At 40.8% G+C, this 13,499-nt stretch overlaps 1 protein-coding gene across 3 annotated transcripts in view; it reads right to left on the bottom strand.

The window, feature by feature from the left end:
* The window catches only part of LOC125904945 (SH3 and multiple ankyrin repeat domains protein 2-like), a 465,143-nt gene that overhangs the window by 278,702 nt on the left and 172,942 nt on the right, over nt 1-13,499 (bottom strand). For all 3 annotated transcript variants that reach the window (XM_049602644.1, XM_049602655.1, XM_049602662.1), the window contains 2 exons: nt 11,384-11,587; nt 757-828 (listed from right to left, as the gene is read on the bottom strand). In XM_049602644.1, the coding sequence (XP_049458601.1) occupies nt 757-828; nt 11,384-11,587 (276 nt within the window). The remainder of the gene's footprint in view (nt 1-756; nt 829-11,383; nt 11,588-13,499) is intronic.

The raw sequence follows: 13,499 nt of genomic DNA, 5'->3' as shown, positions 1-13,499 counted from the left end.
AGAAAAGGAAACAGAAGTGAGGAAAGTAAACAAAGAGCTAAAGTCAAGAGGGAATGAGACCTAAACAAATTTGTTATATTAGGTAAGATAATACTGTAGCCACTGAGCTCTTTAGCAGAAACTTTTAGTAACTGTTTGCTGGCACAAAGTAAATATGCTTGGTTCTTTCAATGCTGGGTTGTGTTGTTAATGTGCTGACATTACCATGGGCGACACAACAGTTGGCTTTTTTCACCACTAGTTCTTTGATGTCAGTTTGGTGTGTCTGGGCCTTTACACCCTTAAAAAACTAGAAGGCCTCGCAACCCAACATGAAACTTAAGCAGGACGCTCAGGTTGGAAACTAGTATTCTACACATCCGGTGTCAGGTAGGTCTTTCCAGGAAAAAAAAAATCCTCTGGCGCACAGCAAACAATGTGTTTCCTGCTTCCAGTTCAGAGATTATTTTTAATGTGTTTTTCCTCTATGGCTTTTTATATCCATTCAGTATAACTGTGGCATATAGGTATCTGATGCACACATGGGAAATAATACATGTTATTTGTTTGAACAGGAATAAACATGTCTCGGTGGTGCTGACTGCCACATCTGCATAGCCAGTTTCTGCTTGCAGCCATAACTGGTGTAATACTATGATAAATCATGTGCAGTCTTTCAGAGTCAATGTGCTTTTAAGAATCCCAAACTCTGGCCAGAAACAAGACTTACATTTAACTTATTTAGGGAATTTTCTCTCCTAATGGCTTAAGTCTTACCTTTGTATGAAGCTTGGCAATCTGTTTCTCATCCACATTGGGCTGCCTGTAGACTCTGCTCTTGTAGCGGAACTGTTGAGTGAAAGCCAAATGATTAAAACACAGAAAAGGTCCAAAGCAAACCAATGTGTCTTCAAAATAAACTTACAATGTAGGTAAAAGACTTCATTTTTTGGGTTATTTTCTGAGGTATATGGAGGAAAACTTAGTGGTTAGGTGTAGAATAACATATCATGTCTTGGGTTAAAATTCACACAGTAAATTAACTCCTGAGTGAAATGCTAAGCTCAAACGGAACTCATGAGCTTGTGTTTACAATATGCAGGCATGAAAATTGCTCACCTTTCGGCGAAATTCGCTGTTTTGAATACAAAATAGGTGACCTACGTGAATCGTGTAGATCCGATGCGAAAATATTTTTTGGGGGGGGGTGGGGTCTGTGAATCAAAGCCACAGAAAAAAGACGTAGGAAACATATGCGCGTGGGCATTTCATGAGAGAAGTTGTCAGTCTCGTTCAATGGCGGATTGGCCGGTCACCAAGTGGGCCGGTGGGGCCGGCCCGGTGAGGCTAGTGAATGTCAAGCTAGTTGCTAGCTGTCAGTGCTGCAATGCGCGTCCCTCCCATGTTGTTTGTTTGCTATGAGATGTTCAGAGGGAACATAGGTGTCAATCTTGTGTTTTGATGCTTGAAGGAGGAGATAAGAGCAGCCTCCTCCAATACGAAAGAGGCTCTCGTTTTTCTTGAAATCTGATTGGCTCAGCTGCAGTCATCAGTCAGTACTCCTTGCAAACCTGAGGGGTATTCCAGGTAGGAGGTTCAACAAACTCTGAGTCTAACCCTGAGTTGATTTACCCTGAGATGGGAAACTCTGAGTTACCAGTTCCAGAACAGCTGATTTGAGTTAGTTCAGTCAACTCTGAGTTTGTTCACTCTGAGTTAAGCCGACAATAAAAAGCCATCATCAATGGAGCTCCGACTCCACGATTCACCATGGCAACAGGTAAATAAAAGACAGCTCCTCCATTTTAATCCAGTGGATGTAGAGATATTAATGCATGTGGAGCAGACGGTGCACGTTTATCTTTAAAAGAAGAGCCTGAGTCAGAACGAGGAAAGTGTAAATAAGTTAACCATAAAGTTAATAAAAAAGTTTTATTCAGTGTTGTCCATTTATTCATCATTTATCAGACTTACATAATTCTTAATGAAGATAAAGTGGTGGAATCTGACTGTGTATCAGGCTGTCGATACATTACATTATATTAATAATATATAATAATATATTTGTTCAGATTTAATCTGATGGGGAAAAACACAGGAGGCAGCAACTGAAAAATAGGAAGGTTTAAAACATATAGGCTAGGCTATAGATCAAAGACATAAAGACATGCCTGTAAACTCACAGTGTGACCCAGTAATAATATATTTGGTGATTTGTACTTGAAAAGACGTTGAGGTTAAAATGTTGCACATCTATTTGTATCTTGACTCAACAGCATTCAGTGACTTTATTTCAGATACAAATGTAGTAAATTTAAAGACACTGAAATGCTGCACCATTGCTCACTCAGAAATATTAACATATAATCCCCAATATTAGGCTATAGGAATTATGTTCCATCAGTGCAACCAATGACATCAGTGATAGAGATCATTAGTCATTGATACTATGTGTCTAAAGCTTCATACTACTGATTTTTAAGTATTTTTTTATGTGCAATAAACATTTGGAAGCTGCTCTAACAGACTGACAGTCTGATCCTTGTGCACAGTGTTATAAAAAATAATAAATATAAAAATGACAGAGGTTTGATTCTGAGCTGAGGATGAATTCTCGCTGTGTAACATTTGAATGTTAAGACAAAACTGATGTCCAAAGAAATGACTGATGTGCATAAATTCAGTAACTTAAGACAGTCCTGAGTAATAAACTAATATCCAGCAGGATTTAGACTGTGACAGACGGTAAATCTCCGCTAATGAATGCGCTTCGATACAAGCTTTGACACGGACTGAATGAATGAGGAAATGAAACAGCGTGTAAGAGGGAGGAGACAGAGAAAAACCCAGGGTTTATTGAAGAAAACCTGTCAGCGAGCAGGTTATGTTCACAGAGTCTGTTACCATGGTGACTGACTCAGAGTTTCAGTTACCTCTCTTTCTGGAACGGATAACTCAGAGTTTCCATCATCTCAGGCTTAACTTACTCTGAGTTTTCACATAACCCGCTTTCTGGAATACCCCCCAGGCTAGTTTGACCATTAGACAGAAAGCATGCTGGTAAAAAAAAGAAAGGGTGGTGCAGAAAAAACTTGAATAAAAAACTTAAATCTTTACAAGAAGAGGCAGCTAATTGCTCCAAAATAACCGACCTGTTGGGCCGCGGTGTTGGTTGACGGGATGAGGGTGCTGGTGTTGCTAACAACGGAGACAGAGTTGGAGCCGACAGTGCCATTATAGCAGGTGTATTAACGTTAGCTAACATTCGTGAGTGTGTAATATGCAAGTTTGGCTTTGGCAAATTGTGTATCTCTTCTTGGTGTCCGGTTCAAGAGGCCAACTAGCCTACTAGGTATTGCATTAGGTCATTATAACTTAAACCTGTACTAAAAGAAAATTTGTGCTTGCTTTTTTCCTGTGGATGCATCATGCAATTAACGTTAGGTGGTGCTCCCAGTCCCAAGTACAATGAAGCTGAGGGACAGACTAACTCCAGTCGTGATTAGGACGAGGATAAGACCAGAAATATGACAGGTGCAATGTGAAGGCATAGCCTACTATGCATTACATTTTAGCCAGAGGAAAACCTTTTTAGTAGTACTAAGTGGGACTTTTTTGTTGTAGTAATAAGTTGACTAAAAGTTGATTATAGAGCCTATTGCCCAATTTATACCTCCTTAGTTCATGGCTGTGAGCCATGGAGATATAAATTGGGCTTATGTAATACAAGAGCAGGGCAGGGCTGGGCAGGACAGGGCAGACAATTATATTGTGCGTAAAATTAGATGCATTAGGATAGAGTCATGCGCTCTTATTTGTAGTTAAATAATAAGCACATAGCCATTTGTGGCCAATTCATTATTGCATTTATTTTATTCACCTTATTTTCAAACACGGAAGTAAATAGTGATCAACTTCCGTGTTTTTGTGTGTGACTTCCGGTCAGCCGCTTTCCCTTACCGGAGCTAACGGTACAAGCTAATTTTTTTGAATTTTCAATTGTTTATGTAAGTCAATCAGTTAGTTAGTTAGTCTGTGTATTTTATATAGATAACTGTGCCCAGGTTTCCATTATCCGGTAATTGCCAGTAAAAATGATTCCCTCTAAACGCGAATAAATCGCACGTCAATCAAAAACTATGAACCAAAAAAGCACAATCTATCCCGAGTGAGACAAACTGCTTGATCCCCGTCTCCAGTGTACCAGCAGAGAACCTGCAGAACTGAATCAGTGAAAAACACACCGGGCTACACAGCCTCTCTACCTGAGCAGCTGAAGCTGCTGCTCGCACCCTCGTCACACAGACACACCCTGACGGTGCTTCTGTATGCCAGCCAAACATGTGCACAACTATGAGAAATAAATATGTGAGGTGTATGCTGCTTTTCTATCTTTTTTTTTTCTTTCTTTCTTTCTGTCAGCGACATACACTCCTAACACAGGACGGGTTGTTTTTATTGACTGAGTTGATTATTAAGCCATAGTGATGCGCAGATTGGCTCTGATAGCACCTGAATCAGCATGTAACGTTACGCATCAATCATCCAGCCGCACCTGTCTGCAGCTGCACGGACATTTCCACCGCTCTGTGTAGGCTAAGTTACCTTTTAAATTATGTTATGCAGCGCCAGCTTTCCAGGTGATTTATTGTTTAACGATTAACTTCAAAGTTAGTCCTTAAAATTGCTTTCAGTAACGTAAACATTTCCATGTGCTGTAGCTGTAGCAAATACCGTCAGACATTTACACAGTGGTCAAGAGTGCTGGACCGGAAGTATCACACAAAAAAACGGAAGCTGGCTGCGTTCTGTTTTGGAATTAAACAATAACTGCTGATTTTCTTATGCAGTTGATTCTGAGGACAGCGTTTGTGTAGTGTGTACAAGCATAATATAGAGGATTATAGATAGAAACATGTGGGCCGGTGTGTGGGCCAGTGAGCCTGAATGTCTCGGGCTAAATTTGTGTCCCAGTCCGCCCCTGGTCTTGTCTCTTATACAACATATGTGAACATGTAAAGATACTTTATTTGCACTTAATTATACATTCATACTTTTGTTTTTGTGCAATCTTGTAATTCTGCATGTGACTACCACTAGAGTAAATCTAAAAGAAATCAGATATGAGCATTTGGAAGCTCATTTTTCCACCAAAAAAACAATTGAGGATCATAACCCCGGGACCCCCTAGCAGGTGCCGGGTCTCGTATCCTTCTCACCTTTTTCACCCCTGACCCATTTTCATGTCTGTAATATAGGAATTGGTGTACACAAAGTCATGAACTCTGAGCTCTCTTAAAATTTCCACTTATGAAGTCGTGAATACCACAAGACTCTGCTAGTGAACATGGTAAACACAATCCAGTCTGATCGCAGCAAAAGTTACGATTTTGTCATTACAAACTGTAGCCGTGTGGTGCGTATCATACGACTGTGAAAGGTGCCTCTGTACAACTATGCCTGGTGCTGACGTCCGCTGACAAAGTGCCGGTATGTACATCCAGTGAGTATCATATTGCATGAAAGGTGCCTCTGTGCATCAGCGTCTGACGCTAACATCACTAACAAAGCTTCGGTATTTGAAGAATTAGGAGTGGACAACTTTTTCCACAACACTGTATATCATATCTTGTTTACTTTACACTACTGGATGCATCTTGAAAGCAATTGTTGGCTAATGGAACAAGAATTGTCCTCTTTATCAATGGCCCCATTCCTTACTGTCATGGTGTATTTACTGGCTGGATGTATGGAATCTGAAACAACATTTTTTTTTCCTGAAAGTTTGTAGTGTTTGCATGGGATTGTTTAATATCAGGGTCTTCCCTGCCTATCTAAGACAAAGGCGGGCCACCTGGGTGATTTTGGCTGCTGCCTTGGTTAAAGCGTGTGTGTGTATGTGTGTGCATGGGGGCGTTCAGATGTAGCATCTTTTGCGCACACAAACCCATTACTTTCAATGAAGACGCGCATCATGCACCCTCACAACCCAAAGCGACGCCATAGCGTAACGGACCTGCCTCTCCCTCCAGTGTTGCGTCAGATCCCGGTTCCCCCTTGGGCTGTGTCTCTCCTACTGTTTCTCACAGAGCTCTGCCCCATTTGAAAGGCGAAGGAAGCCTGTATGTGGAATGACGTCACCTCCGAGATGTAGAATGTGTATTATAGAAGAGAAACATACATTTCACGACCGCTGACTTGTATCATCAGAACAGACATGTCCTGTGATTTTCAGCCTCATTTCATATTTAATAGAGGGGGGACAATACCTGACAGTAATATTCTCAGCTGTCAGGATGTGCCTGCTGTAAAGGGTAAGTATAATCATAGAAGGCTGAAAATCACAGGACATGTCTGTTCTGATTATACACGTCAGCAGTGTAAGCCTCCTTTCATATTTAATAGAGGGGGGGACTGTATCTAAAAGTACAGCTGTCAAGGTGCCCCCCGCCACAGGCCTTTCCCACCTTGGTCTCGAAAAAACCCAGGAAAAACCCTGAATATAATAATACCAGTCCATACCTATTGGTAGCTTTGTCACCTTCTACCTATGCCAATCCTCAATGCCTATGTGCAGTTTCACATAGATTGACCACGTCAGTGAGTAGAAAAACGTGGGACAGACAGAATGACTGACTGACAGAATGACACACTGACAGTTTCCATGATTATGTACAGCATACCACACCATGACTTAGTCATACCAAAAATTAGAAAAAAACAACAACATTTGGCCACAGGGGGAGCCACAGCGATCAGTCGCATTTTAGCCATTTTTAAGCATTTTTCTGTTAGAGTTAAATTTCTCCAGTCATCTTGAGGCGTCCTGTTCTACATATCTACCAAGTTTAGTAAAAATTGATATGGTGGTTAGGCCTAAGAAATTAGTTCTCTAGCGCCCCCATTTTGCTTGATCGGGTCAATAATGGAGGGGTCCCCTCAGATTATGTGTGTTCATATGCCTACAAAGTTGCGTGGTGATCAGTGAAACCCTTGCAATGTTATACACCTTTATGTGATGAGCCATGCCCTCTGCAATATTCATTGCCTTATAGAAGCTCAGTTTTAGTAAGTTTTTTTCAACTTTTGCCAAGAGGGAACTTTAGATATTGGTCCTTAGATTATGTTCACCGAGTTTAATGCAGATCGTTCAAACTTCCTAGGAAGAGATCGATTTTAAATGTTTTTCCAAAAATTCAAAATCCATATAACCGGAAGTTATGGGTTCTTGAGGCAAATTTGTCCTCATGAGGAGAGGCATCTCTGTGAAAAGTTTCATGTCTCTACGACATACGGGGCATGAGATATGCCCATTCAAAGTTTGCAATTTCAATCAGTTGCTATAGTGCCCCCCTTTGGCCAATTAATGTAATATTGCTTCATTCGCATCCTCCCATGACCCTCTACCACTGTGCCAAATTTCACATGGATTGACCAAGTCAGTGAGGAGAAAAACGTGGAACAGACATACACACAGAGTTTTGTCATTATATAGTAAGATTTGTAATTTCAGGTGGATAACTTCAGTTATTATTTACTTTATTATTATATCTCTTTTTGTCTTTTTTTCAAACACTATCTATCACTATTTCCTAGAGTTTACTGTACCCTCAGTCAGCTGTGCAGTCGCAGTGTACAGTAACATAAGTAACGGTTTGATACATCACTTGACTACATAGAAACACCTAATGACATCACAGAAACAATCTTATTTCTATCCAAGATCATGGCAATTCTTTAGGAATGAGGTTGGCTGAGATTTCAAGCTCAAAGGGATGTTTAGCATCACCAGTAGGCCTGCCACAATAACTAGTTTTATTGGACAATATATTGTCCCAGAAGTGCAATAAAATATGTTATTGTCAAACTATTTCATACCACTGAAATATTGATAATATAATAGCGTAATAATGCAGGTACACCCTTTCAAAGAGCAATGAACTTTTAATTTGACCAGCAATAACACTGAAACATTTCTTAGCATAGTTTTAGGCACCGTGAAAAAGTGCTTAGGCACTGCGACCAAGTCTGTAATGTTTGGAAAATCCTGCCTGTTAATTCTGGCATCACGTAGGCTAAAATTTTGGTGACATTTTCATGTAAACAAGCATGCATGTAATATTGACTAATATTGTTCTTAATACAGACTGATTTGATTTTTTTTTTTTAAATATATATATAATTCTTTAGCCATATGGCTCATAACTTGTGTACCGACCTGGTCTCATCCTGAGGTCAACAAATACTGGCGCTTGGGCAGTGACCTCTGTGTCAGAATGCTGACGACAGAAATGTCCACCAGAGCTGTTACCCCTTAACTGAATGTTCATTTCACTAACATAATACCTCAACAATGTTGTTTTCTTGAACGTGACATTGGCAGAAATGTCCACCAGAGCTGTTGGCCATGAATTTAGTATTCACTACACTATCATAAGTAGGGACGGGTATCGCTAAGATTTTAACGGTACTGCTACTCTTATCGATACTGCTTATCGATCCGGTATTTTAACGGTACTCTTATCAATACTTTTTGAGGAAGAAAAAAACAAATTAAGATCATAAATTGCTTTATTTTTTTCAATTCTCATTATGCAACAAAATAGTTTTTTAACAAAACATTTTCCCTTTCTGGGAATGGTGCCCACAAGGTGATTTAATGTTAATTAAGTCACATTATTTAACATAATTATTAATTATTAATAATTATAATATTATAATAATTATTTCCAATAGCCAGTTTACAACTTTAATGGTGTCCCCTTGGTGAGGCCTAATATTGTTTTCCCCAACATAACTGATGACTAGGGATGCACCAAAATGAAAATTTGTGGCCGAAGCCGAAGCCGAATAATATTAAACGCTTGGCCGAATACCGAGTACCAAATACCGAATATTGTTATTTAGTTTTTCATTAGTTTTTGCAGATGAACCCCCTCCAGATTAGTGTTGTCACGGTACCAAAATTGGGACCCACTGTACAATAACAATGAAAGTATCACGGTTCTGAGTAGTATTACAGTTCCACAGCAAAAATTAGGCAGATGTGCCTTTTGTCATTTATAAAAAGATAAATCACTTTTCTATAATACATCAATGATATTTCAATGGAATAAATTACTTACTGACTTATTCATACTTCAAAAACAGCATCAATAAGTGATTAACATAGGGGGGATCAAAATAAAATAAATAAATGAAATAAAAATCAACCAGCCACCTTCCTCCCCTGACAAGTAAAGAACAGTCCCTAAAGTGCGGTGAGGTTTGTGGACCGTTACCTGCCACAAAGAGCAATGTGAATGGCTCGTTTCCCCTCTGACACGTCACATACCTGTGTGCTGCCACGGCTCGGCTGTTCAGGTACTTCTGGACAGTCATGACATCAGCAAAGAGGAAAATATTGGACCTGGAGCCAGGCTTCTCCGTCGCCAGTAAGCCGCTATCTTGTGCCGGAAACCCTATTTAGTAAATAGGGTCGCAAAATAGCTAATGGTTATTAACTCCACGTGTTGGCTGCTAGCATAATGTTACAAACCTGGACTGGATGTAAATGAACTAGTTGTGCTAGGGCAGTCAAACCCTGTACGTCTGAATATGCGCTTTTGCAAGATGTTTTGACAAATTACTTGCGTTGCCGCCCTTACACGCAAAACATTTGTCACACTTGTGACAACGCGCTGTGTCTGCATCAACTCTTGTAATGTAAAGCCACACTTTTGACCGTTTGGCTCTCTCCACCATCGTTATCTATCTAAAGGTAGGCTACGAGCTTGAGTTGGTGTGTGCGCTGTCTTGTGTGCGTGTGTGTGTGTGTGTGTGTGTGTGTGTGTGTGTGTGTGTGTGTGTGCACGTGCGTGCGTGCATGCGTGCGTGTGTATGTGTGTGTCTGTCACTGGAACAACAGCCCCGCCCCCCTGCTCTCCACTCACACACAGCAGGCAGCCAGGGTGAGCGACACAGATCTCTCGTCTTCAGGGAGAATAGCGAAAATTATGATACAATGACGGATAATTGACGGAGTTGGTTAGATAAATGTGCAAGATAACATTTATCTTGTAAAAAAATAAACAAACAAACAAACAAAAAAAAAAGCGACTGCTCCAGTACCGATAGTAGAACCATTAAGGTCAGAGCTTATCAATACTGCGGTCTTGAAGAATGTAGCCCCGGGGCTCATTCAATACCAGAGTTCGGTACCCATCCCTAATCATAAGACGCCTGCAGTGTTGTTTCCCATTTGGCAGTACATCCAACCAGCCTAACAAATGCAGACCACATGTAGCCACACCAGTTCAGGACCTCTACATCCAGAGTCTTCACCTGCAAGATCATGTGAGAGCAGCCACCTGAACAACTGAGGCTCATCTGCATCCTCACCAGGGTCTTGACCTGGCTGCAGTTTGTAACCGATTTGTGCAGTTGCTAGGCCGGTTGGATATTCTGCCAAATTATGGGAAACGACACTGGAGACATCTTATGGTAGTGGAATGAATATTCAGTTCACGGCCAACAGCTCTGCAGTCACCATGCCAATTGCTTCATCTGTGATGTGTTGTGGGATCAAACTGTATATTTTAGAGTGTCCTTTTATTGTGACCATCCCAAGGCACACCTGTGTAGCAATGTGCTTACTAACAAATATTTTAAGGGATTTGAAAGAAATATGTCTATTAAGTGCATTAAAAAGGTCTTAAATTTTTAACTTAAACCTGTATAAAATGCGAACAAAACAGAAGTGTTGCATCTATATTTTTGGTCAGTGTATTTAGCCAATACCAACACATGAAAATATGTACGACTGGGTTCAATCCCAATTCTGTCAAACCGGTCTCACTCCGAGGTTGTTGAATACCAGCGGTTGGTCAATAAGTTCTAGCGTCAGACACCGACAAAAAAAGTCACCCTGTCACGTCCATGTGATACACGGCCGGGTGCATCAGTGTTTATTGGCGCCTGACGGCATCAGTGGGGCACAAGGCCAGACAACAACATAAGTTAAGGGATGAAAAGTGCAGGTAGAGTGGGCGGAAGAGATGGTGGATGGGTCCAGAGAGGCTGGTGCTTGTTTCCTGTATGAATGTAACCCTTTTCTTTTTTTCTAACCCTAACCATGTGTGTATGTTGGCTAAACATAACCACTTGTGTTTGCTGCTGAAGGAAGAAAACTTTAATTCACAGTGTTGTACTGACATAGTGCATTTAATTTAGAAGAAAATGTATGCAAACTGTACATTTCCTGTGAAAACGTGTGTATTTTGAAAAGAAAGAATGTGTTGTGCGTATACAATGTTGAGCATTGTGTCTCCTGCGTTCGTTAATATAACAACAGACATTGAATGTTCAATCAATTAGATTCTATCACTGCTAACCGGAGTGATAATCTAACTGGAAAACATTTTACCTCCAAAGACGGGACCCCCTTGCTGATTGGCTGGGGGTACTCGCGAAAGATGCGCTCTTCATCCAGGAACTTGCCATCCCTCCCATTGCTGGCTGGCTGGAAAAGCCCATAGTTGAGCACATCTTTCAGGCTCTGATTAAGTGTACACAGGATCCGCTGCTTGGCAACCCAGACAGTTGCATCCGGGTTGAACCGCATGCATTTCTGATTGAGTTTGGGGAAGAGAGGAGAGAATAAATGTGTGTGAGAGGGGCAAAGAGACAAATTGACTGAACAGTGACGACTGGAGTGAAGGCTGGCAGTCACAATAATCAACACAAATGAAATTTTCATCTTTGAAATCAACTTGTGACAGAAATTTTATTGGACATCAAACTTTTGATTGACAGATGTAAATAGGCTGGGAGGTAAAAGTAATGAATGGAATCACAAAACAATGGTGCCCAATCAAAATAGTTCAGACACATCCAAATTGGTGCTTCAATAACACAAACCCTGTCTCAGTTATTACAAATAAACCCTGCTGCTCTGCCAAGCTTTTTATTGTTTTATTGTCACTGTGCTATATGCTAAACAGGACCACTTCACTTGCTGAGAATGTAACTGATCCGACCTCTTTGCCCCCTGGTCTTTCCCAGTTCCATCATTCATAGTGAAAAAACACACAATGCAGGATTACTGGCCTCGTCCGAATCACAGAGGATTACGGGCGCTGTGCCGTGGCATTCGGGAAGTGTCTGTGAGTGTTTACAGCTGGATGTGCTGCTCTGCCGGTGATAGCAGCCCTGTGTCTGTGATAAAGGCTGAAGGGATGAGCAGTCTGTGAACTCTGCCTAACCGTAATCCTCTCGCCTGGTGTGGAATGGGCAGAGAAGGGGAGAAGAGAGGAAGGAAAGATGAAGGGTTGAAGGTATACAGAAACAGATGTCTGGCATCTGGCAGGGCTGTTTGGACTGATATGGCCTCCTTTCCTTCTGCTGGTTTATTACAGTGGCAAATTTCCATCCACTCCCATTATTGCTGAATACTCAGCTCTAAACATGAGCTTAACTTAAACACTGTGTACATAATTTCCAGGGAACTGGGGATCAATGTTTTCCAAAGCAGAGATAATAAGAGTCAGATTTTTGTCCCATCTGTAACAAAATAAAAGCATACAAGGCACAACCAATGACAAAATGAATTACTACAATTGATTATTAGTTTCTATAATCACTTTACATTAGACCTGTGTCTTAAAAGATATGGCCAATCAGACTATTATGTCATAATAACTTTGCACTCACCACCACTCGTGTGAACTCACACTGCTGTTTGTTGCTATCGTCTGATTTGATGATGGTTGAACTTCTTATCAGCTGGCTGCTGTGGCTCAGCATATGACCATGGGAACCAGAAACAGAATTAGCTTCTCAAACCTTCCTACCGTGGTCCAAGAATTCAAAGCAACAGTCTTTGGAAAACTAGCTTGCTTGTCTGACCTTAAGTCTGCCATTGTGTCCAATCTTTGAATCATTACCAAAATGAGCTCTGAAAAGATGGTGTCTCCATCTGGATGCGAGAGCTGTCTACCGGCATGAAGTGAGAGCGGAGATGGATGGAATAAAGTGAGAAAAACAGCTTATTTGAGGACAATTTGAAAATTGTTGAAGGATCAGGGAAACAGAAAAGCATGCAGGGAAGAGGAAACATCACACCTCCTTACATCTGTCTTTTTCTGTGATCTTCCTTTTGTATCATTCTCATGGGCCCAAGATGTATCTGTTGTGTTGGTTTGTGTGGAAGAGAGGGCCATTGTTACAGCTGCCACTGGTTTGAGTCTCAATGCTCATCATTACACTTTCAGGATGTGATCAAAAAAGGTAATTTGACAATGTGGGAAACTGTTCGCTCATCAGTAACACTTTATAGTCGCTTCATACACAGCTGGCATCATGAAGACTAGAAGCACTAGGAAACCCTAGTCTGGCTCTGTCTAAAGTTTCCAACACCTTTAAAATCCACTACAGTGAACAGATTGTATGACATTTGTTTTAAAACCAAGTTGTGGTTTTATACTGAATAATATACTGCAACTATTTTTTTTAAACTTTCTGACCTCTGTTCCTCAAGAAAT

Source organism: Epinephelus fuscoguttatus, linkage group LG2, assembly GCF_011397635.1.
Source record: "Epinephelus fuscoguttatus linkage group LG2, E.fuscoguttatus.final_Chr_v1".
In the NCBI taxonomy this organism is placed as follows: domain Eukaryota; kingdom Metazoa; phylum Chordata; class Actinopteri; order Perciformes; family Serranidae; genus Epinephelus; species Epinephelus fuscoguttatus.
This window is presented reverse-complemented; position numbering and strand designations above follow the sequence as displayed.